Raw genomic sequence first — 24,222 nt, 5'->3', positions numbered from 1 at the left:
ATGATATTTTCCATTGCAAGAGAAACTCTCCAAAGTACCCTAGGTACCTACTGTTTTTCGAAAAAGCTGGTCCAGGTCTCGGAAATGACTGGCTCTGCACAGGCAGAGAGCTATCTCAATGCTTGGTCTTGCCGCTTGCATTAGCGGTGCCGCATCCCTACCTTAAGGTACTGGTAACGTCTGGTATCGACATATGCCCAGCACCTTCCAACGTCCAGTCCATATCATCACAATGGAAGGGTTGAAACGACTAGAGAGGGCAAGTGCCAGCCATAGATGCACCTCGGGCCAATCACTTCTTTGCCTTCGCCTCGTCCGCGCTTGCTGTTGAGCAATGGCCCTGATGTGACAACAAGGTAACTGAGTGATCGCGTTTGGTTTCTACAAGCACTGGTTAATAATATCTTCATCTTCAACAACCAACCCGGCATCAAAGCATACCATACGCCGACATTCCTCGAACAGACTAGCCACACCGTCTCCAAAGTCAACATGCTCCTGAGCACCGCACTTCTTAGCTTCGTCGCCTTGGCTACCTCTTTCCACTCCGACCCTAGCAATGAACCACGCGCCCTCGGCTACACGGGACTCAGATTCAGCGACGGAATCAACTTCACAAGAGAAATGGCTCCTCAGAGGCTCTGTGCCGGGCCCTCGCACCTCAGCCAACACAGATCTCACTCTGGTCTTCCGTTAGCGTGGACGCGGGACTGCCGTAGCCTGGAGCTCGCATGGAGACACTCGGCCGTCAGAGGCTCCTTTGCGATCCCTGCCACGCAGCTCGAGAAGTCCAGCGGCTTTCACACCATCGTTCACCACAATACTTGCAACCTCGCCGTCGCCTCACCCCGAGGTTACGGGATCTCTTTCGGGGACACCGATGTCAAGCGGATCCTCTACTCTGCTATGCAGCGTGCTTCGCATGGCTCCTTAATGTCAGCAGAAGGATACTTGCCCTGTCCAGATTCGAACGGGCTCGGCAACGTCGTCATGACATGGCAGCTCTATGGCACCGCTGAGCCCCCCAAGAAAAAGACAAAGAGCGGATAATGAACGGCCATGGTAAACCTACGGGCTGCGAGAACTGGGCGATGTTGAGCAGTGGTTTGAAATGGCCGGGTTGGGAAGAGATATTGTTACTGCAGTGTTATTACTCAATGTCCTATTCTTTCACGCAACATGTCTTTTCCTATCCAAGTCTTGGTTTCATCTTGTGGCCGAGAGAAAGTGCCCGTGAACCACATGCTTCCCTCCTCTCACATGAACTCGCGCGTTTTCCCGCCTAGTAATCTTTGATAAATCCACCTCGAGAACTCCTATTGCGGCATCAACCCCCTTTTGCTTTGTCTTAATCCCACTGGGACTTGTGCATGAAGACCGCGGATTTGGTCTCTTGTCAGGTTCATTTGGTTTTGGATCCTGTTCAACTCCAGCAATCTCGGCTACCACTTCATCCAGTTCAATTCCAGTCTCTTAGTCCGGTTTGGTGGTTTAAGGGAGCTCGGCCTCCTTAATGATGTCGGTTTTCTTTATTTGAGCGCCACGCAAGCTTGTTTCTTCGGACTGAAGTTGGCTTTCCTGTCGATGACCATTCTGCTCCCGGCTGCGTGCTCTCTCGTCTTCCACATCCCCATGTGTTCACTCGCAGATTGCAATGTGCTTCTCTGGCTGGATCTCATTGCTCTTCTTGGCGACATATGTTCTCCTGTAGTTTTGGATCTTGTTGATTGTGTTCGCCACGGTCTTGCTGAAGATGTCGGTCGTGTTATCCCTTGGGATGACCCGCCGCGTTCTCACTCGTCGTTGCTTCTTTGATCGATTGAGCTACATTCTTTCGCTCTTTCGATTATCACCTTCTGCTTTGTGCATCTTCTCCATGGCGTCGGTTTGGAAGTGGTGTTCGCGCTCAGGGTCCTCCTCTCGATATTGCTTCTTGATCTCAGTCTGGTTGTATTCTTGCAGTAACTTGCCATATTTTTCTTCAAGTTGCTTTCCATCTTGTAAGAGGGCCTCGCACTCATCTGCGTGCCGCTCGCTCAGTTCCAGGAAGTACTCCTCCGCCTGTTGCTGGGTTTCTAATAGCTCCTTGCGGTGAGCCGCCATCTTTTCTTCAATGATATCTTCGAAGCGTTGTCGCTGCTCCTGAAGACGCCTTTCTGCGGCTTGCTCCAGAGAAATTTGGGTCTCTCTGTATCGGGCATCTTTGTCTGCTAAGGCTTTCTCTAGTTGCGAGATTTGTCCCTTTGCCTCAGTATAAAACTGTTCATCCTGGCCAATTGTATAAGACAATTGTCCCTTTTTGACAGAATAGGGCGCTCCTGGCGTCTCTCGTCCGACATCTGAGTCCTCTCGAGGCCCCGAAACCTTCCTCGAATGGCTTGGCTCGATATCGACACATGTTGTGTCACGTTCTTGTTGACAACGAGCACAAACATAGGAAGTATCAACACCTGAATCAGTCTGAGAAGCCCGGTGGCAAGCACTCGGAGTATGCGCCTGTTCGAGTTCTTGCACCTTGCCTCTGAGATGGTCCAGTTCGTCCTCCTTTGGCACCCGCTCGGAATCAAGCAAATCGCGCAGTTCGGAAAATTTATGCTTGAAGCGCTCGGCCTCTTCCGCATTCTCCTTGGCCAATGTCGCCTCCTTGCAAAGACGGCTCTCAAGTCGCTTTGCCTTCTTGCATTGCGCCCGATGCTTCCCAGCCAGGGTAGCTAGGACTTCTTCAGCTTGGCGTGTGAGTATCACCTTCTCCTGCTCCAATACCCTGATCCTGGCTTCCGAATTGGATATCCCATCGTCTACCGAGTTTAAAACACCGTTGTGCTGAGATCCAAAGTCCTCCATTTTTCCCAAGGAGGACGAGAGCCTTGTCTTCGGGGTATCGCAAATTTGGCGCCAGGAATTTCGTGCTGTGCCGAGCTACTTCTTGTGGAACACCATCTATGCCCTGCAACCGCTTTTTGTGCTTCGCGAGCTTGCTCTGAGAATGGTTAATAAGGATCCCGTTTGCATTCACAGACATTTTTCAAGCTAAGGAGGCTTTGGGCTCAGGGTACTCACGAGTGTCCCAAACAGGCGCTAATGCCAGGTAGAAGCCCACCGCAACATTCCAGATGGTAGCTTCACTTACGAAGACTTGCGAGGACTTGAGTTCACTTGAACGACTGAGCTTGTGTTGCTGGGGTCGATAGGTTTGTTTTTGTGAACCTTATTGAATAGTCAAAGCTCCGCGCAACATGACTGTCAGCCAGTTGAGTATCGTAATGAGGTGCGAAGTGAAGAAATGGTGAAGTAAAGAGTCCAGGCGTCGAAATGGTCGCCCTCGCCAATTCACTGATAGTCTGCTACTGCAAGCGGTTGATCTTGGAACAGGCAAGCTAGCAAAGCTACACTTGGAAACTTGAAAGAATTCATGCCTTTGTTACTCACACCCCGAGGCGTTAAAATCCTCGGCTCATGCCATGCGGGGACCTATGGCCTACCGCCTGGTGTGACGAGAATTTCCACAGGCGCCACGTGCACCTGATGTGAAGTTCAAGAGTCCATGTTACAAGCTGCCTTTGTGATGATTCCGCCAAGAAAATACTGCGCATGCGTGCAGCTAAGGCATCCTAAAGCTACGTGCAAGGGTATCGGATTGTACTTAGGAGCTGTTCAAGTATGAATAGGACGAAGTTTCTGCTCGGTGAACTGTTGAGTGTCCTCGGACAGTTGTTAATCGTGTTAATTGAAAGTGTATCCCTGTTTGCGTGATGAATCACGTCAAAATCCATGTCCCCAGGATACTCCCTTACCTACCTATGATATTCCCCCGCACTAGTTTGCTAACCATGATTGTTGTTCTCCATCCATTACTTGCCTTTGTCGATTCATGTTCCGTGCGCAACAGGTGAACAAGTATCCCAGAACTGTGTATGGCGCACACTTATTAACAGTGGCCAAGCGCATGTATGTTCCGCATTTCGCCTCGCTGAGATCCTTGGGCTGTTGACGAGCGGCAATCATCACCCCTCGCCATGGCAAGCCCGCCTCCATATGATGATGCATCACCAACTATGGCAGGGCTAGCTCAGGCTGCTACGAGCAACCCTCCCAGCTACCTGCAGGTCGCTCAGTCGAGACCTCACGAACGATTGACGGCAAGTGAGTTGCCCTGCCTGGTCCTCGGCGATTGCCTTATCTACGCCGAATCCCAGCCACAGCGTCCTCTCTACGAGCTATCCCAACCTCCAGCCATGTGTAGACCACAAACAGCAGCTTATGCCGTCCAGAGATTCAATTATCAGCTCTCATCGCATGACGGAGAGGGGAACATCCGGAATCGCAAGCGCCATATTTACGACTTCTCTCTCAGCATCTCGCCCGACCTTGGCGAAGGTGTCTACATCGAGGGCAAAGCCGCGCGAAAAGCACTAGTAGCCAAGGATGCCCATATCGCACCAGGGCCCATGGGCAAGTGGTCGTCTTGCAAAGTCACGTCCGACTCTCATATGTCGTCAAAGGGGGATTTGGAACACTTTCGCGCAGGGCGCAGTGTCAAACAGCGATGGCGACGGAGTGATCAGCTCGATTGGACGGATACTTCTGGTAGGACTGTCGCAACAGAGACTAAGCTGACGCGGAGGGAGGATATGTCAGTGGACAGGCCACCACGATTGGAGATCAGGGTGGTTCTAGAATCCAGAGACCTAGATCTCCTTGTCACAGCGTGGGCAGCAAGAATTTGGAGAGAGGCCAAAAAGGATCTGGCTGAGCCCATGAGCTGGGGGAAATGTGAGATGTTTGCTTTAATATGTGTGTGAACTCGACTAACGGAGTAACAGTCAAGCGCATCGCAAACACCAGCGCAGGACCCAGCAGCTCATAATTGACGTATGGTTTCGCTGTACGATGAGCCGAGCTTCATTCTTACCACAGAAAGGAAATCTCTATTTCAAAAGCAACTGCTCACCGAACGATTTGGCTTTGGCACGGGCTTCGAGCAATTGTGTATAGGGTAGCTATTTACTTTAGTTTCACTGTTGTTTCGCGACCGACCGGACGTGTCGTGTCAACACAAACGTAAGGTACCTGGTAATTTGTGGTTAGCGGCCGGGCCTGACTGGGCTGGTGTGGCTCAGGCTCAATTCAGCCACAAAGAACCCGATATAAGCACCTGTGATTGGTCAGAGCTGAGGCGTCCCAAAACAGCTGTGAATAGCGCATGCAAGGCAGGCGCGTGCAGGCATTGTTGCTTCCCCAAGATCCATTGTGCAGGCAGCTTTCGAGATCGACAATCTCTTCTCCAACCACCATCATTCCACCGTCAGCCTCGGTCACACGAGTTACGCCCTTCTTCCGTCTAGCCCTAGGTCGGCGAGGTCAATAATTCTTCAATCTTGACTGAACTACGCTTTCGAGTAGCTTCGGGAATGACAAACACACCGATCGCCAAAGACCAGTAGATTGCCAACGATGGCGGCTGCCGACGTAGACCTTGGCTACGTCGCGGGCCATCTTGGCCTGGACCAGCCGGTCTTGCAGAATCTAGCTACACAACCGACTGTTGAGCTTGCGAATGCGATTCTACAAGCGATAGCAGCCAAAGCTCACGAGTTCGACGAGCTGTACGCCGCAAAATTACAGACCGACATCGAGCTCGAAAGTGCGGTCCGTAGCGCCGAGTCGCGGACCGAAGTTTCTCAATCAACCGTCGAAAAGGCTCTCAAGGATGTGCAGGAGGCTCGAGAGAAACTTCGAGAAGAGGGTAGATATACCGAAGTTTGACGACGTACAGAGGACTGACATCCAGCAGAGAACAAGCGACAAGCTGTCGAGTCTGAACTACAGACGCTCAAGGCGAAAACACTGAGTCACGATGATGAAGTCAAAGCCTTGAGCGACAAGATAGAAGCGCTACAGTCGTCTAACCGCACTAACCTGGAGATCATCGAGACTCGCAACAAGCAAAAGGAGGAAATTGCCGAAGACCTAAACAAGCAGCATCAGCGAACCGTCGAACTCTCACGTGAAATCACCAATTTGCAACGATCCGAGCAGGCCGTCAAAGCGCAGCTTAGCAGTGCCGAGTACCGAGAACATTCCCTCAAGCAGCAACTCGACCAAGCTCGGCGCAGTGGCGAATGGTTCGAGGAAGAGCTGAAGACCAAGACCCAGGAAAGCCTGAAATATCGCAAGGAAAAGGGAGCCCGTATTGCCGAGCTACAGCGCCGAAATGAAGATGCGAAATCGGAAATTGACGCTCTCAAGAAGACGGAGCAACAACTGCGCGATCGCCTGAAAGCCATGGAGGCCAAGGCGACCGAAGCTCTCGTCAAGGTTCAAAGGCAAGAAAGTGCGTTCGCTTCGCAGGTCGAAAGCTACCAGCATGAGCTCGCCGCGCAAAAGCGTTTGGTCGACATGTCAAACTCGTTGAGCAAGAACCACCAAGAACGAATCCGGGACCTCGAAACCGCCCGCGAGCGACTGATTGACAACCATGAAGCCGAGCTCCATCGCGTTCGACGTGAAATGGAGCAGGAGAGACAATCCGCCGCCAGGCTCGAAGAGAAGGTCCAAGAGCTTGAGAGGCAGATCGACGAGCTTCAAGTGCGCGCGGAGCAAGCCCCAACTCAAATGGAACCGCCCGAAACACCGAGACACAATGGTTCCGCCATGCCACGACCTTCTTCGCCGTTTGCGACACCAGGCTCGGTACGGGGCAAGTCTTCAATGTCGGTAACTCAGGCGATCGAGCAAGTCTACCAGGCTAAGGCTCAGCTGGCCAACGAGAAGAGGCGGACCCAGCAGCTCAGCGAAGAACTAGACAACATGATGTCTGCACTGGAGATGAAGGCACCGGAGATCCAAGAGCTTCAGTCAGAAGTCGAGACTCTTCGCGAGGAGATCACTCGCATGTCTGACCTGTCACAGCAAAGCTTTGCTGAGCGAGACGAGGCCAAGCGAATGGCCAGGAAAGCAGAGGCAGCTTTGTCAACGGCGCAGACCGAAACGAAGATTCTACGAACACAGGTCCGTGATCTTGGCACGCAGATCCAATACCTCGTGTTCAACATCCACGCCATGGAGAAGGGTCAGGAAAAGCTAACCGACGAGGAGAAAATTCGTCTTGCGCAGCTTGAGAAGGGCGAAATCACGGAGGAAGCTCTGTCAGACATGTCTGACACCCAACAATTCATCACGGAACGTCTGGTCGTGTTCAAAAACATCAAAGCCCTGCAAGAACAGAACGAAGAGGCGCTGCGCATTACCCGTAATCTGGCAGAGGAGATGGACAGCCAAGAGAACGCCGATGCCAAGAACCAGGCCAAGCTCGACCACGAGAAGGCTGAGAGACTGGAGAAGGATCTTGCCAACATGACTGATGAGCTCAAGTTCATCAAAAAGACCATGGACAGTTACAAGTCCGAACGTGACATGTTCAAACGCCTGGTACAGCAGCGCGATACGGCAGAAGGTGAGAGCCCACGCCCACCCCTCGCTAGCATCGAGGGTGGCGAGCAGACCGAGACACTCAACGACGCCCTTCACAAAGTTCAGTCTGAGTACGATCAGTTCCGCGAGGACTCAGATGGCGTCCGCCGGGAGCTGAACAATCGGATTGATGGGCTCACGTCTGAGAAGCATTCACTGCAGAAGAACAACGTCACACTGCAAGGCGAAGTCAGACTGGAAGTGGAACGCCGCGAGATGCTGCAAGCAAACTTTGTGGCCCTTCAGTCTGAGAATGTTGAGCTCAAGAAGCGCAGTCAAGTCCTGTCCGAAAGCGCCGCCAAGCAAGATATCCGAACCCAGCAAGTGATGGAGGAGCTCATTGAGACAAAGGGGTTACTTGACAGCACCAGAAATGAGACAATGAACCTAAAGGCCGAGAAGAAATTCTGGAACGACATCCAAGATCGCATGAGAAAGGAGAACGAGGGCCTGATTGAGGAGAGAAACAAGTTGAACGATTTGATTGCAACTCATCAATCTATGGAAAACGAGCGTTCTCGGTCCCACTCGGAAGAAAGGAGGAAAATGCAAGGGCGCATTGATGCACTGGAACGCGATCTCAACGAAGCACAGCGTAAGCTTGCGGACGAAGCCGAAGACGCCAAACGCCTGCAGCAGCGCAAAGAGTTTGAGGGCAAGGAGTCTCAAAAGCGAATTGATGAGCTACTTGCAAATCTCAGCCAAATCCGCGAGGAGCACGTGGCTGTTAAGACTAGCCGCGACCATCTTCAGGCCCGTGTCGATGAGTTGACGGTCGAGTTGAGGAGTGCTGAAGATCGCGTTGGCCGGTTGCAGCCCCGGCCCACCCCTCGACCTGGCACGGCTGTTGATACCTCAGAGTTTGAAAATGAGATTCTGGAACTCAACAACGAAGTTGCCGACCTCAAGAGGGAACTTGATCTAGCCCGGACACACCTGGACAACGCCAAGGCCCAGGCTGAGCAATTCAAGGAGCTGAGTCAGTCGAATGAGGAGACGCTTGATGATATACGGGCTTCCCATGAAAGTTACCAAAAAGAGATGGAGAATCTTGTCGAGGAGAAGAATGCGAAGATCAAGGAGCTGGAGCAGCGCATCGACGATATGTCTAGTGAGCTTTCGCATTCCAACGCCGAACTTTCCAGCATCCGTGATTCTCAGGGCGAGATCACCCGGCGTCACCAGGATGAGAAGGCCATCTTGGAAGAAGAGGTAACGCGTCTCAAGGAAGACAATGCGAAACACATTGAGACAGCCCGATACCACCAGGAGGACCTCCGTGCCCAAGCTGACATTGCGTCGATGGCACAGCGCAACTATGATGCTGAGTTGATCAAGCATGCGGAGGCGGCCAAGCTCGCACAACAACTCAGAAATGAGTGCAACGAGTTCAAGAACCAAGCTTTGGAATTGCGCAGCGAAGCCGACGCAGCAAAGGTCACCTTGGCGCAAAGCGAAAGCCTGTGGGAAGATCAGCGCCACCGCCTCGAGCAGGAAGTCAGGGACCTCAAGGCACGTCGCGACGATACCAATTCACAAACGAAGCTTCTTTATCAGCAGTTGGAGAGTCTCACTGCACAACTTGACACCCTCCGCCAAAGCCGCCCAGACGAAGAGGCTGACGATGAGGCCATGTCCCCTGTTCCGATGGGTGACATGAACCAGCGCATGCTTGAGTTGAACAGCTATCTCCGAAAAGAGAAGGAAATCTTGGAGATGCAGCATCACATCAAGACGGAAGAAGCCAAGAGGTTACAGCAGCAATTGGACCACGCTCGCGAAGAGCTCGATGCACTGCGTGTAGAACTCCAGCAAGAACGCGACCAATCTGGTGCTGGCGCAGCCTCTTCCACCGCCTACAACGATCTTATGGGCAAGCTTGCGGAACTCAACACGTATCGAGAGAGCACCACAACTCTCCGGAACGAGAACAACCGTTTGAACGATCTCGTAGCGGAGAAGACGAAGCACGTCGAAGACATGGAGGCGAAGATCCAACCGCTCAACGCTCGGATTGCCACCTTGGAGGCGCAGCAGACGTACCTCGAGGAGGAAATCAAGCAGGTCAAGGAAGACCGCGATCGATGGCAGAAACGTACTGAAAGCATCCTGACCCAGTATGGCCGTGTCGACCCTGCCGAGATGGATGGCTTGAAGGAAAAGCTGTCGCAACTCGAGACTGAGAACACGTCATTGAAGGAGCGCGAGCAGACTTTGGTTAACGAAAAGACTGAGTTGAGCGCTCAGGTACAGAAGGCGGAGGAGCAAAAGGCAGAGATGGATGCTCAGGTGAAACAAGAGGAAGAGATTCGACGCGAGTGGAAGAAGTCGCAAACTGATCGACTGAACAAAAAAGTCAAGGAGTTGAGAGAAGCAGATCAGAAAAAACTCGAGTCTACGCGAGAGGCCGAGCAGAAGGAGCTCCAAGAGGCCAAGGAGGCCAAGGAGGCCATTGAGAAAGAGCTCAGTGCATCGCAGCAGGAGACAGCAACGCGGACACAAGAAAAGACCAGCCTTGAGGAGCAGCTGCAACGCCTACAAGAGCAGCTCGAGGTCGCCGGGAGCGCTCGGGCTGAGAAACCATCTGAGGCGACTGCTTCATCGGCGATTGTTTCGCAATTGGAGCAGCAGCTTTCTGCAGCCAATGCCGAGCTCGAGTCTGTTAAGGCGCAGCTGTCTAACGCCCAGCAGGAACTCGACTCACTCAAGGCACAGATGCAGACAGCGGTGTCCGAACGTGACGCTACCATTGAGCAGCTGAGGGCCGCCGCTTCCGCGTCTCAAACTACAGAAAACGTGGGAGAACCAAGTCAAGCTCCGGCAACGGAGCCTGCAGCCGCGCCTGGTCTGTCAGACGAAGAGCGGAAACAATTGGAGGACAAGATAACTGCGTTGGAGACCAGGGCAAAGGAGTTCGAAGACAAAGCCAGTCAACTCGAAACACAGTCTCGCAGCGTGCAAGACGACTTGCAGAAGCAGCTTGCTTCTTGGGAGAAGCAGGCCAAGGAGAAGGACATTGAGAATGTGAAGTTGCGACAGGACATTGCCCTGGCAGCGATTAACAACCCGGAGCCAGCTGCCCCAGTGCCTGCGACACCACAATCCAACAACGCGCCCGCGAACAACGGTACCCCAGCATCAGCCACGGAGCCCAAGTCTGAGGATCAAGGCGACAAGGAGAAAGAGAAGGACGAGATCCCTGCTCTGGACGACCTGGCGCCAGCTTTCGCAGCCTTGGAGGAGAAGAAGCAGCGTAGTGTCCTGCTCCGCGACACTAGGGTCAAGTCGCTCTTCGCCAAGAATTTCGAGGCCAAGAGGCAGGCGCTGGAGAAGGAAGCCAAGGAGACGGGCAAGAGAGAAGCGCGGGACGAGGCCAAGCAGCAAGCGGAGATGAAGTCTAAGGTCCAGATCAACTTTGCCAAGAACCAGCTGACCCAGGCCAACGTCAAACTCGAGGTGGTCCGCAAGGCCGCTGAAGAGACTCCCCAGAAGCCAGTCGTTGAAATTTGGGAGGTTGCAAAGGTTGCCAAACCCCCGCCAGCGTCAGCTGCGAATGGGACTCCAGGGGCCGCCGCGGTCTCTGCCTCACCCGCTGGAACACCGCAGAAACCAGGGGCTCCCGCGGGGAAACCTACCCAGCAGACTCCAACGGCATCACCAGCGCCTTCTCGAGCTCAGAGTACCTCGACACCGGGCGGCGCACCAGTGGCGGGCACTCCGTCGAACCAGCCTAAGAATCCGTTTGATGTCGTCAAGGGACCTGCCGCAAATGCACCGACAAATCCATTCTCAGCATCAACGTCGAGCCAGCCACCTACGCAGGGCAACCAGCCGCCCAGGACAGGCATTCCCATGGTCCGGGGCGCTCGCGGTCGTGGAGGATACGTCCATCCAAATCAGCGAGCTGCGAGCGGCACCCAGGAGTCTGGGATTCCTCAAGCCGGTCGTGGTGGACGTGGCGGTGGCGTCACTCGGGGAGGCAGAGGAGGGCTGAATCCTGGCGCGCAAGATTTCCAGTCGGGGACGAAACGTCCTAGAGGCGACTCGGACGCCGAAGGGGGGGCAAAGCGTGCACGAGGCGCTCACTAGGGACGAGGCCGCGGGGAACGCCAAAGCGACCAGCTCTGAGAGTTGATGTTGCTTGATGTATGAAAAGGGGTCAGAGACGATGGTGACCTGCTATGGCAGTGTCCGGGGATGCATTCTTCACAGCACAATGTGGAGTTGAGGTGGCAAGCTATGCATATGGCTTCGTTGGTACATTAGGCTGTTCATGTTCTTTTCTTTCATTTGTCTTCAATAGTTGTACAATGATATGGTCGATTTCACGCGCGTTGAATTGGCATCATGGCCCTATTGTATTTGCTAAACCATTAATCATCACATGACGGCGTTGACTCTGAGACATTTCCCATCTTGCGGTTGATTGGTGAGCGCGCCAGTCGGTGTGGGTCCTCCTCGGGCAGCGAGTTGACCGAAGTTGCTCAGCGTCCCCAATCAACCACGTTCAAGCACCACGTAGACGTGAATAGTCATCCCATTTCCTTCCTGCTATATGCTATTGTATGCGGCAAATAGCTCATCGGCACTACTGAAGATCCATTATGTGATCACCGTCGGGCCCCGAATGTATTGCAATCAAAATGATTGGCGAGCATGCTTTGACATCACAATGTCGTTCCCTTAGCCCATGGTGAATCATGAGACGTATATATACCTGACGTTTGTCTGACCACAATGTTCGTTTTACAACCCAGCTTATCACACTCTCAGCCTCTCTCATCACTTAAAAGAACTCAAGTCACAAACTAATTGCACAAACAACCAAACACCACGAGCGAAACCCACCCGAGTCAACCCTATCACATCATCACCATGTCTCGCGCGCTGATCATCACTGGTGCCACAGGCAACCAAGGCGGCGCTGCTATTGACGCCCTTATTGCAGACAAGGCGTCCGATTTCCTGATACTAGCCGTCACCCGCAACACACAGTCACCAGGTGCCCAGCGCCCCCAAGCCAAATCGCCTGTCGTTAAGCTCGTTCGCGGCGACCTCAACGACACATCGAGTCTCTTTGCCGCTGCACGAGACGCCGCTGGGACCGTTCCCCTCTGGGGTGTCTATTCCGTCCAAGGGTTTATGGGCAAAGGTGCCTCCCTCGAGAGCGAGGAGCGACAAGGCAAAGCCCTGATAGACCAGTCCATCAAGGCTGGGATCAAGCATTTCGTGTACAGCAGCGTGGAGCGTGGAGGTGACGAGAAGTCATGGGCTGATCCGACCACGGTGCCGCATTTCATCACAAAGCATGCTGTAGAGCATCACCTTCGCGACGAAGCTGCCAAGGATGGAGACAAGATGGGCTGGACGATTCTGCGACCCGTCATGTTCATGGACAATCTCCAGCCAGGATTTCCCACCAAGGTGTTCCTCGCCTCGCTTCGCGACACGCTGGGCGAGAAGCCCGTGCAGTGGGTGGCCGTCAAGGATATCGGGTTCGCCGTCGCCCAGGCCTTCTCTCAGCCCGTAGCTTGGAACCACAAGGCCGTGGGTCTCGCTGGCGACAACCTGACCTTTGCAGAGGTGAGCGCGATCTTTGAGAAGGTGACCGGATCACCGGCGCCCGCGACATTTGGGTTGCTGGGCAAGGCGTTGAAGATGGCATCGCATGAAATGGGGGCCATGATCAACTGGTTTCATGACGAGGGGTTTGGGGCAGACATTGAGGCGAACAGGAAGTCTAATCCTCATTTGACGAGTTTCGAAGCCTGGCTCAGGAGCAGTGCGTATGCTCGGAAGGCTTGAGGGGGCAGCGAGGTCTGTCGCGGAAGGATTGTTTGAACTGAATCGCGCGTACATGGCGCATGTCTTCTATCGGATAGTAAGCACATTTTGAATTGATTTACCGATATCAGAGCAACTCCATAATTGCGTGTAAGAGTGAGACTCGAGTCTCGACGTTGACGGACTCGGACATCGGACGCACTGAGGCGGTCCCGCCATAGTGACCCACAAAAAAGTTCGACTGGTGATTTTCGCACACTCGAGCAGCTTCAACATTCTTCCCCTACACAACTGCGGCCGCAATTCCACACTGCGAGCACGCGACAGACCTGCAAAAGACACTGATGGGTCCCCAAACGAAGAAGCGCAAGCTTCAATCTTCCGCCCCTGCGGCCACGAATGCATCGAAGCGTCCGAAGAACGCCAAACCCCAACCAAAGTCCAAACCTGCGCCGCCGCCTCGTCGCGCTGTTGACCCCTCTGCGCTCGCGTGGCAGACTGTGGACGAGGACGAGTTTGGCGGCCTCCAAGTCATTGAGAATGTCGACGTGGTGAACAAAGATGGAAAGGTTCAGTTCTTGATTGGCGACTCGAAGCGCAAGACCGAAACCTCGTCCAACTCAAAGTCCAAATCAGCCCCCACACCAAGCGACAAGCCGGCAGTGGCAGCGGAACCGACAACCAACGACGATGCCGAAGACGACTCTTTTGAGGGCTTTGGCGACGAAGCTATGGAGGCTCAAGATGAGCATTCCAGCGAAACTCGGGATCCTGAGGATGGGATGGCGGATCAGGAATCTGATGAACAACCGAAGAAAAAGAAGAAGAAGGAGACCAAGGGTAAAAAGCACACGGACGACGAGCAGCTGGCGTCGTCCAAGAAAGGCAACGTCTTCAGCGCGCTGGTCGATGGCGAGGAACCCGAGATCTCAGACGAGGAGGACGAGGTCGTGGGCGTCAGCACCAAGGCTTGGGAGAAGATGAACCTGAGCCCCGAAACACTGACTGCGTTGTCGAAGCTAGGATTCGCGAAACCGACAAGCATCCAGGAACGGAGCATTCCCGAGGTCATTAAGGGCGCCGATGTCATCGGCAAGGCCCAGACAGGTTCAGGAAAGACACTTGCATTCGGCATCCCCATCGTCGAGAAGTGGCTGAAGCAAGGGTCTAAGCAGGGCCCAATGGCGCTGGTGCTCAGTCCGACAAGAGAGTTGGCGAAGCAGATTGGCGACCACATCAAAGCGCTGTGCGATGGACTGCCCGAGGCGAAGCCCTTTGTTTGTGTCATCACCGGTGGTCTGAGCATCCAAAAACAACAGCGCCAGCTGGCCAAGGCAGACATTGTCATTGGTACGCCCGGACGACTCTGGGAAGTGATGGAAGGCGATGCGAAGCTACAGGACACCTTTACCAGAATCTCGTTTCTCGTGGTCGACGAAGCCGATCGACTCTTCAAGGCCGGACAATTCAAAGAGGCCGAGGATATCATCGGCGCGCTCGACCGCAGAGATCCGGAAGCCGCGTCCGACGAGGAGAGCGAGGAGGATGACGAAGATGACCAGGCAACGCCGCGACAGACACTTGTCTTCTCAGCAACATTCGACAAGGACCTCCAGAGCAAGCTGGCCGGCAAGAAGCTAGGGAAGAAGAGAGAAGGCGACGACCAGATGGAGTACCTCATGAAGTCCCTCAAGTTCCGATCGACACCCTCCTTCATCGACGCCAACCCCGTCCGCCAAATGGCCGAGGGCCTGAAGGAGGGCCTCGTCGAGTGCGGCGCCATGGAGAAGGATCTCTACCTCTACACCGTCCTGCTGCTGAACCCCAAGAAGCGCACCCTGGTGTTCACCAACTCCATCTCCGCCGTCAGGCGACTCACCCCCTTCCTGGTCAACCTGCAGCAGAACGCCCTCCCGCTGCACTCGCAGATGCCCCAGAAAGCCCGTCTCCGCTCGCTGGAGCGCTTCACCGAGGCCAAGAAGCCCTCCATCCTCGTGGCCACCGACGTGGCGGCCCGTGGTCTCGACATCCCCGAGGTCGACACCGTCCTCCACTACCACGTGCCCCGCGCGGCAGACACATATGTCCATCGATCCGGCCGTACCGCCCGTGGCGAGCGCAACGGCGTGTCCGTTCTGCTCTGTGCTCCGGATGAGGTCCTGCCCACGCGCCGTCTCGCGGGTAAAGTCCACGCCAAGGCGTCCCGTGAGCACGTCATCCAGACCCTCCCCGTTGATCGCAAGCTCGCATCACGTCTCAAGTCGCGGGTGGGGCCGGCCAAACAGCTGGCGGACGCCACGCTCGCCAAGGAGAAGGCGAGGAGCAACGACTCCTTTATGAAGAATGCGGCCGAGGATCTCGGCGTCGATTATGACGAGGACGACTTGCCTGAGATGGGCTACTCGGGCCGAGGCGGAGGCAGGAAGAAGAAGGAGGCTACGGCGAGGGAGATGACGAAGCAGGAGATGGGCATACTGCGGGCCAAGCTACGAAAGGACCTGGCCCAGAGGGTGAATCTCGGTGTGAGCGAGCGCTACATCACGGGCGGGCGGGTGGATGTCGCGGCTTTGCTTCGTGAGAGGGAGAAGGGAGAGGGTGGAATCTTCCTGGGCGGTGAGGGCCTAGGACTCGGGTTCGCCTAGGATGGGAGATGATACATACGCAAATTTATTGTTATAATTCCGTTTCCTCTGCTGAGTGACCCCCATCTGTGGAGAGTAATGAAATGCCATGCCACGACCCATCATTTGCATTTTCGAGCATATGGTAATACGCCTCCCTGCGTGAGGTTGAGTGTCGCATGGACAAGTCTGAGGTGAAGGATCTTTGGGTGTTTTGCGAATCGCCCTGGTCTTCGTCGTCATCGAATGTGTCGTCGTATGCTCGTTTTGCTGAATTGTGGTGTTTAGGTGATGAGAAAACAAAACTGGATTCGCGACCATCAACCCTCTGGTCCTCACGTTGTCCTCTATCTGTCTCGGGCGAGAGAACATCGGAGTCGAGTGTCAGGTCTATCACCTGAGCGACAGGTTTGGGGAGTGGTAGACTCTTCGACTCTGTATCACTCCAGGATCCGCGAGGCGGTGCTTGCGTGCCGGGCCTTGGGCTGATGAGTCGCGTTGTTTGACGGCCGTCATCTACGGTTGACATGTCTGCCGGAGTGTGCTGGAGCCCATGTAACGGATCCGAGTTCGACGGAGGACGCGGAGGCGATGATAGGAAGTGATGCTGCGAGTCTGTTCTTTGCGTGCTTGAATGCCGGAAATCGCGTCCGAATTCTGCCTCTCTGGCTATCCGGACCTCTTCCATCATGATGTCGTGTGAGAACTCGTTGCTAGAGCAAAACTCACCGAAAAGATGTGATATGGATATCTCTGTGTAACGTTAGCTAATTGTGAAGTACCGAGGAACACCGAGGCATGCACCTTCTTTCAACCATTGATCCTCATCCACGGTACATGGCCAAACATCTTTCGGCTTGAATATATGCAAGAGATCACAGAGCTCTGGGTACGAAGAATGCCGCGAGTAGGGGAATGTGATGGTCTTTGGCAGTTTTGTGGCAGGTGTGCTTAGGTCGTCCGCGACAATGGTTTTCTCAGACATATCCTTGGATCTCTCCAGAATTGCCTGGCACACTTTCCCCATCTCTGCCGTATTCTTGCCTTCGTCAAAAGCCGTGATGAGGTCAAGTAGCAGCGTATGTCCATGGATCGCGAGTTGCTGTATGAGCTTGCCAATACCCTGTCTGGCATCTTCTGGGATATTTGCGCTTTCGTACAGACTATATTGTGTGAGAGAGGCTTTGCATAAAGTAAAGAGACAATACCTTTTGAGAAACGTTGGCCAGTCTCCCTGCGCAATTTCAGTCTCCTTGACAAGGTCATCCCCTCCACCCCCGACGCCGATCTCCACGAGGCCTGTCCCATCGCTCAGGTTCGCAACCATGGGTACAATACGTACAACATTTGGCCCCTTTGCTGCCTCACACATGTTGCCCTTCTCGCAGCTGTGCAAGCGCACATTGCTCGAGCTCGAAGATGTCAAACAGCCGCCATGGGCCTTGTTGGCGCACTTGAAGCCTACAAGAGCCGGAGCCTCGGGGCAAATCGGGTTGGAATACTCAGAGAGTTCGTTTGCTCGCAGAGAATTGTATACTTTCAACTTGTAGTCGTCGACATGGATCTTTCCGTCCTCATTAGTGAGCCCCGAACTGGACGAATGGGCAGACATACCTGAGACTTCAGTGCCTTGGACAGAGCGATCCAGACATCTTCGTATCCATATGTCCACGCTTGAAAGTGGAAGACGGTATCCTCGGGATACTGTGCTACTTTACCCAGTAACTCCGCGATGCCCTCTGCCTTGGTCTGGAATGGTATATTCTTGGTAAAGCTCGTGTCGAGGTATACTTTATCGAGAGTCTTGAGGCCATGTGTGTATTCAACTACATTGGGGTTGCGGGACAGGCTATTCACGAACCAAGGCTCGCTTCGAATATCGCCGGTATATAGGATCGCGCTGCCATCACCCTCGATCACTAACACCAGTCAGCTCGGCACATATTTGCAAGTGGCAGAAACGAACAGAACATGACAGCGCCAGGGCAGTGATTGGCATCCAATAAGGTCACCTGAATCTGGTAGCCAGGCCGCAGCTCCAAGCATGTTGGCGTGTCAAGAGGGAGAGGCTTCTGGGCGGTTGTCAACTCCACTGGGACACATGGACAGGAGCAGATGACCCACGAGAATGGACTGCTGCTTTCTGTAGGTCTGCTTCCACCTCTCAATGATACCTTGGGCGAAGTTGATCCGACATGGATATTTCACCAGCTGCAGCAATATTTCTCGCGTGGCTGCAGAGCAATATACACTATGGAGACAATGTGAGCCTCTCGTTCTCAAAGGAAGCTTGGCAACTCACAAGGGTGACAAAAGCGTGTCCAGGCCTGCTAGGTGATCGCTGTGGACGTGGCTGAGGAAGCATGCCAACGGGGGCCTTTGGCCGGGCGTCGGCCGGAAGAAGTCGACTGCGGAGGCATGTCAGCACACATGCAGGGAGATCAGAACCTGGGGAAGAGCACACACTTCGTATGTCCGGAAACTCGGACACTATTCCCTTGAAGGTCGACATGTCACCATCACATGGGACACGCGCCTGACATGGGAATGCAGGTATGGTAAAGTGCTAATAGGCCACAGAATAGCACGACCATGTCGCGTGATGCATGGCAAGGACTGCTGCTATAGCACACGCTCATCAGCTGGTAAGGATGCAGACGTGATGTTGCGGTTGCTGTTGGCGGTGGACATCCATGTTGGATTGAGGCAGGTTCGGCGGCCTGTCGACGTGCAGGAATTCGCACGGTGCTCCAGTGGCTTCTGCATGCAAAACGGCGACAGGCGCTGCGGGCTGAGTGAGAGCCACACAGTACAGACTGGTACTAGTGGCATACGCGCACTGTTATCCATCTCACAAGTTCACACCAGCGCTCTCGCAACTTGCTCCACCAACAACCCCCCGACACAATCAGTCCAGGCTACCACGGCGCTTAACAGGTTGGCCTCTTAGGTTCTAGGTCTTGCTTCTGACCACGAGCTGCTGCGTTCTCCAATATTGGATTCGCGACCCACGTGCCACGGCTCATCCGCCGTCTTTCCAAGTACGTCGACGCGGCTAGACAGCCATGTCGAACTGGGAGCTTGGCGGCCGAAACTGATTGCCAACTCTAGACTAATATCTCTCCGTTGACAGCGTTCCGGGAAGGATGATCATTGCTCAGCTTGTATAATAATTGGTGGGAGATTCAGGTGAGGACCCTCTTCGTTGCCTGGAACAGATGACCGGGTATTAATTTAAGCATCGCTAATGATATCGGGGCTCAGTTTGTCAAAGTTTCAAACACTCTGAATGAAACGAATCCGCAACGCACACAGGTCATCGGCGAACGAGACTCTGACGACACTTTGTACAGGGATTCATTCGTCTTGCTCTTTTCCGTCCGTCACTTCAGTGTCTCCGAACGCGTCGGGTACAAAACGACTGGAAGCTGGTGGCATGATTGCAAAGTGCAGAGACTCGGAGCTCGGCGACCCTTTTGCTCGGCACGCAAACAAATCCTATTGACAATGAAGGAAACGCGGGGCGAAGTCCCGCGGAGGAATCTGTCTCGGCAGATTCTGTTCATTTCATGACCGACTGGGATGCCGATAGAGTTGTTTCGAATTCAATCCGGAGCGCTACTCCCGTTGCCTCTTTGGGAAGCACACGACAACGACCAGCGGATGTGACAGCCAGATCCGGAAGTTGTCGAAATCATTCTGATCGAAACCCTTCGCACAGTCTTCGATGACGGATGGTAGACAAGTCAAGCATCAATTCGGGCTGGCTGTTGGCCATCTCGCCTGTGAGGAACCAGGTGTACGAAGTACGGCGCAACAACATGGACAGCCGCGAAACGAACGTACCTGGCGAGACGTGTTTCACCTAATGTATAATGCGGAGGGGCTCTTCTCCGAGGAATGGACGGTCCCCCAGAAATGTCAATGCAACTTATGCAAGTAACCCGCGGGCTAGGGACGAGGCCCGGGTCCCCTTCCTGCGCTGCAGTGTAACATCATGGCATGGACGTGGCATGGATCTCGACCACCAACGCCTTGAGGCCATCCTATCAGGAAACAGGCATTGCAGAACATCCTGCCCGTCGCTGTTCCAAGTTGAGCAGCCTTGTCCACTTGACCTTGGCAAACGCCTATCCTGAGAGGAGTATATGACCTTGGGGTCATCCGGGTGCTTTTGCCCATGTTTCTTTTCGAAGCATCCCTCCTTTTGCTACATTCGCCGCCATGTGGTCTCTCAAGGCTACGGCTCTTCTGGCGCTTGCGCCCTTCGCCCAGCTGGTGTTGGCTCAGACTTCCACCCCGACGACTTACGAGGACCCCGATACTGGTATCATCTTCGACACATGGAAGGGTACTGGCGCGGACATCACCTTTGGTGTTGCCCTGCCTTCGGACGCGCTGGATGTGGACGCTACTGAGTTGATCGGTTACCTGGTGAGCAATGCGATCTTCCTGGTTACGAGCGAGACTGACAGCTCTTTCAGAAATGTGGCGGCTCGGGCTGGTGTGGTCTGTCGTTCAACGGAATCATGACCAACAGTCTTCTGCTGGCGGCCTACCCCCAGGATGGCGAGGTTCTCACTGCCCTCATGTGGGCGACTGGTTACGAGATGCCCGATATCTACGCCGGTGATGCAGAGATCACCCAAATCAGCTCCAGCATCACCGATGATGGGTTCGAGCTCATCTATCGCTGCCAGGGCTGCTTGGCTTGGGACCACAATGGTGCCACTGGCAAGGCGTCCACCAGCACTGGCGGCATGATGCTCGGATGGGCCCTGGCCGCCGCTTCTCCCACCAACCCTGAATGCCCCCAGACCATGGTGGTTGCCCAGCACGACACCCAGTTCATCTTCCGTGGCACCTTTTCCGACAACGTCGTCAACGAGGCTTACGAGGAGTGGGCTGCTTTGGCCACAAACGTCGTAGAGGGCGACTGCGGTGGCGGCTCGGACCCGGACCCGACCACCACCACTGCTCTTCCCACTGGCACTGGCATTCCGGTGCCCACTGACGCGTCCTACGACTACATTGTTGTCGGCGGCGGTGCCGGTGGTCTCCCCATGGCCGACAGGCTCAGCGAGGCTGGTCACAAGGTCCTGCTGATCGAGAAAGGCCCCGTCTCAACTGGCGAGTGGGGTGGTGAGATGAAGCCCGAGTGGCTCGAGGGCACCGATCTCACCCGCTTCGACGTGCCCGGTCTCTGCAACCAGATCTGGGCGGACTCCTCCGGCATTGCTTGCCGCGACACCGACCAGATGGCGGGCTGCCTGCTGGGCGGCGGCACTGCCATCAACGCCGGTTTGTTCTGGAGGCCCAAGGCCGCTGACTGGGACTACAACTTCCCCGAGGGCTGGAAGGCCGACGACATGGCGGCGGCCGAGGAGCGAGTCTTCAGCCGCATCCCCGGTACTCGCTTCCCTTCCACCGACGGCAAGCGCTACCTCGACCAGGGCTTCCAGGTCGTCTCGGGCGCCCTGTCCGAGGCTGGCTGGACAGAGATCAACTTCTTGGAGGAGCCCAACAAGAAGAAGCAGACGTTTGGCCACGGCCCGTTCATGTTCAACGAGCACGCCGAGCGTGGCGGACCTCTCGACACCTACCTAAAGACGGCGGCGTCCCGCAGCAACTTTGACATGTGGACCAACACGCAGGTCAAGCGTGTCAACCGTGAGCGTGGCCACGCCACCAGCGTCGAGGTGACCAACTACAATGGCGATGGGTACGTGGGCACGGTCAGCTTGACCGAGGGCACGGGTCGCGTCATCCTGTCCGCTGGCACCTTTGGATCCGCCAAGCTGCTGATGCGCAGTGGCATCGGCCCTCAGGATCAGCTTGAGGTTGTGGCTGCCTCGGCCGATGGGCCAGACATGATTGACGAGTCGGAGTGGATCAAGCTGCCCGTCGGCTACAACCTGGAGGACCACACCAACACGGACACGGTCATTGCGCACCCCGACGTCGTGTTCTACGACTTTTACGAGGCGTACGACGACCCGATCCCCGCGGACCGCGATGCCTATCTCGATGAGCGCGTTGGTATCCTCACGCAGGCGGCGCCCAACATTGGCCCCGTCTTCTTTGACGAGATCACCGGGACCGACGGCATCACCCGCTCTCTGCAGTGGACAGCCCGCGTGGAGCCGTCGCTGGGCCACACCAACCTGACGGCCATCACCATGTCACAGTACCTCGGTCGCGGCGCCGTCTCTCGGGGTCGCATGACCATCACGTCGTCCCTCAGCACCGTCGTCTCGGACGTGCCGTACCTCAAGAACCAGCAGGATGTGGAGGCCGTGATCAAGGGCATTGAAAACCTCCAGGAAGCCATGGCGGGCTACGAGGGCATTGAGTGGCTGTCGCCCAGCCCCGACGAGACGGCGCGCGAGTTCGTCGAGAACATGGCCGTGTCGCCGTCCAACCGCCGTGCCAACCACTGGATCGGCACCAACAAGATGGGCACGCACGACGGGCGCCAGAACAACGGGGACGCCGTCGTGGATCTGAACGCCCGGGTCTGGGGCACGGACAACATCTTTGTTGTCGACGCGTCCATCTTCCCCGGCATGATCACGCCCAACCCCACGGCCTACATCATCACCGTAGCCGAGCGGGCCTCGGAGAGGATCCTGGCCATGGACCCGTCCAAGCCTGGCAGCAAGTACGCGCAGTGCGGTGGGCAGACGTGGACTGGCAGCTACCAGTGCGAAAAGGGGCTGACCTGCAAAAAGGTCGACAACTACTACTCGCAGTGCCTGTAGAGGAAGTTTCTTTCTTTGAAGTAAATATTGAGTATATATTTATATACAGACGTACATCTTGTCTCAAGTTATGTAGCCGTGCAGCACAGACATGTGAATTGTGGTTAAATCCGGAACTTTTGAGCGATCACGGCGTTGATGAGGTTATAAGTGGAGATTTTGCACATAGAGTCATAATGAGTCCGATTATCTGCACCATCTCTTCTCCCCAACCTCGAACATCCAGCCCTCGAGGACATGGGACTCGCGAAATAAACATGGCATCATCCATCTCGACCACGTCGCATGTTCCCGAGGGCCTGATCGCCCTGTTGGAGTCGTATTTGCCCAACTCGCTGCCCCTCCTGCGGCGGTTGCAGTTCGCGCAGCACGAGGGACGCATCACGCCCACAGCCCGCATCATCTTCATACACAATGGTCCACCGAAACAGCCCCAGTACTTGGCTGCTGCGTACGTCGACCTCGCGGGTGGACCGGAAACGCAGATGTGGCTCTTTTCGACCCTCGAGGTCCAGCCTGCGGCTGTCGACGTCCACGCTGCGCAGCTGCAAGCTCTCGTGGGGGAGATGATTGAGATGAAGAGGTCCTATGGCAAGAAGCTGTGGCACGAGGAGGGTGTGCTGTTGGGCACGTGCGAAACGGGCGTCAGGAGGGTATTGACGGGCATGAAGAGGTTGAGGACCAGGGAGACGGGGTTCTATGACAAGTGGCTCTTTCAACAGCAGAATCTACCGACGCAGAGGGACATTCTAGGGGCGAAGGGAGCGGAGAGGAGGGAAGATGGACTGGAAGAGGGGATGAGGTGGGATGTCGCGAGTCTGGAGGACTGCGAGATTGTGGTGACTCGCACAGATATCCCACGGACAGCGTATGTGCTTTCTTCTGTTGTCTGGGCATTTGTGCAGTACCATTGCTGACTGTAGTCCATAGGCCCATGCTGGCCACGCTGCCGAGTCTGGTGATCCGTCTGGATGATGGGAGGCCGATTGCGTGGGCCTTTCTTGGGCACGACGGGTCGTTGATCAGCCTTCATTGCGAGGTAAGTGATGCCATGGAAGAGGGTGTCTTTTGCATGATGTGACGAGATTATTATGCTCACATTGAATGTTTGCAGGAGGACTTCCGCAGAAGAGGCTTGGCCAAGCTGCTGGCTGCGAGGCTGATGAGACAGGGTCCGGGTGATTTCGTTCGCGACGGATGGTGCTCGGCAGACGTGTCAGCCTCGAATGAGGGAAGCAGAGCTATGTGTAGGAGTCTTGGAGGGAGGCCTGACTGGGAGGTTTCCTGGTGAGTTCATGCTTCAGCGTTTGCAACTTCCGTTCATGGTGCTGACCTCGAGGATTCAGGGTCTACATTGACGTTACAGAAGATGGTGTTACTGAAAATGGCTATTGATAAAACCTAGCCAGATACAAAAACGGGTCTAAAATAGAACAGCAAGACAAGACTGTGAACTTGATTCTTACAACTTGCACTGAAGCCAAATGATGAGGTTTCAGTCTAGGGTAAGCGAATGCACGACGCCGGACGTGACCTCCGGCTGCGACGGGTTGAAAGCTCCTCGATCATCGATGTCACTCCTC

General features: G+C 54.9%; 9 protein-coding genes across 9 annotated transcripts; 7 read left to right on the top strand and 2 right to left on the bottom strand.

The window, feature by feature from the left end:
- The first annotated feature begins 35 nt into the window (after positions 1-35).
- F5Z01DRAFT_547452 (uncharacterized protein) lies at positions 36-1,180 on the top strand. The gene has a single exon (XM_046260576.1). It carries the CDS (start codon positions 493-495, stop codon positions 1,048-1,050), a length of 558 nt encoding a protein of 185 aa, XP_046119476.1. The 5' UTR covers positions 36-492; the 3' UTR covers positions 1,051-1,180.
- Positions 1,181-1,638: 458 nt separating this feature from the next.
- Positions 1,639-2,844, bottom strand: F5Z01DRAFT_672861 (uncharacterized protein; the record flags this gene model as incomplete). Its single annotated transcript, XM_046264865.1, has 2 exons — positions 1,639-1,747; positions 1,829-2,844. 2 exons carry the CDS (start codon positions 2,842-2,844, stop codon positions 1,639-1,641), a joined length of 1,125 nt encoding a protein of 374 aa, XP_046119475.1.
- A 992-nt stretch (positions 2,845-3,836) lies between these two features.
- Positions 3,837-5,147, top strand: F5Z01DRAFT_651494 (uncharacterized protein). Its single transcript, XM_046263230.1, has 3 exons — positions 3,837-3,889; positions 3,944-4,773; positions 4,824-5,147. The coding sequence occupies exons 2-3, from the start codon at positions 4,017-4,019 to the stop codon at positions 4,865-4,867; spliced, it is 801 nt and encodes a 266-aa protein (XP_046119474.1). The 5' UTR covers positions 3,837-3,889; positions 3,944-4,016; the 3' UTR covers positions 4,868-5,147.
- Positions 5,148-5,181: 34 nt separating this feature from the next.
- On the top strand, positions 5,182-11,562 carry F5Z01DRAFT_721346 (uncharacterized protein; the record flags this gene model as incomplete). The annotated part of the gene is made up of 2 exons (XM_046266589.1): positions 5,182-5,746; positions 5,792-11,562. Exons 1-2 carry the CDS (start codon positions 5,455-5,457, stop codon positions 11,560-11,562), a joined length of 6,063 nt encoding a protein of 2,020 aa, XP_046119473.1. The 5' UTR covers positions 5,182-5,454.
- A 637-nt stretch (positions 11,563-12,199) lies between these two features.
- F5Z01DRAFT_546326 (uncharacterized protein) lies at positions 12,200-13,439 on the top strand. Its single transcript, XM_046260566.1, has one exon. It carries the CDS (start codon positions 12,349-12,351, stop codon positions 13,276-13,278), a length of 930 nt encoding a protein of 309 aa, XP_046119472.1. The 5' UTR covers positions 12,200-12,348; the 3' UTR covers positions 13,279-13,439.
- On the top strand, positions 13,440-16,270 carry F5Z01DRAFT_546688 (P-loop containing nucleoside triphosphate hydrolase protein). Its single transcript, XM_046260573.1, has one exon. It carries the CDS (start codon positions 13,602-13,604, stop codon positions 15,897-15,899), a length of 2,298 nt encoding a protein of 765 aa, XP_046119471.1. The 5' UTR covers positions 13,440-13,601; the 3' UTR covers positions 15,900-16,270.
- Positions 16,271-16,641: 371 nt separating this feature from the next.
- F5Z01DRAFT_672857 (beta-lactamase-like protein) lies at positions 16,642-18,390 on the bottom strand (the record flags this gene model as incomplete). Its single annotated transcript, XM_046264864.1, has 7 exons — positions 16,642-17,041; positions 17,087-17,442; positions 17,493-17,797; positions 17,845-17,950; positions 18,003-18,129; positions 18,181-18,286; positions 18,345-18,390. The coding sequence occupies 7 exons, from the start codon at positions 18,388-18,390 to the stop codon at positions 16,642-16,644; spliced, it is 1,446 nt and encodes a 481-aa protein (XP_046119470.1).
- Positions 18,391-19,962: 1,572 nt separating this feature from the next.
- On the top strand, positions 19,963-22,727 carry F5Z01DRAFT_546426 (cellobiose dehydrogenase-like protein). The gene is made up of 2 exons (XM_046260569.1): positions 19,963-20,312; positions 20,363-22,727. The coding sequence occupies exons 1-2, from the start codon at positions 20,103-20,105 to the stop codon at positions 22,637-22,639; spliced, it is 2,487 nt and encodes an 828-aa protein (XP_046119469.1). The 5' UTR covers positions 19,963-20,102; the 3' UTR covers positions 22,640-22,727.
- Positions 22,728-24,220, top strand: F5Z01DRAFT_546749 (uncharacterized protein). Its single transcript, XM_046260574.1, has 4 exons — positions 22,728-23,507; positions 23,570-23,678; positions 23,757-23,926; positions 23,986-24,220. The coding sequence occupies exons 1-4, from the start codon at positions 22,816-22,818 to the stop codon at positions 24,032-24,034; spliced, it is 1,020 nt and encodes a 339-aa protein (XP_046119468.1). The 5' UTR covers positions 22,728-22,815; the 3' UTR covers positions 24,035-24,220.
- Positions 24,221-24,222: the final 2 nt, after the last annotated feature.

Source organism: Emericellopsis atlantica (assembly GCF_019669845.1).
Source record: "Emericellopsis atlantica unplaced genomic scaffold F5Z01scaffold_9, whole genome shotgun sequence".
Classification (NCBI taxonomy): Eukaryota; Fungi; Ascomycota; class Sordariomycetes; order Hypocreales; family Bionectriaceae; genus Emericellopsis; species Emericellopsis atlantica.
The sequence above is the reverse complement of the archived record's forward strand: the minus strand, read 5'-3'. Positions and strand labels throughout refer to the sequence as shown.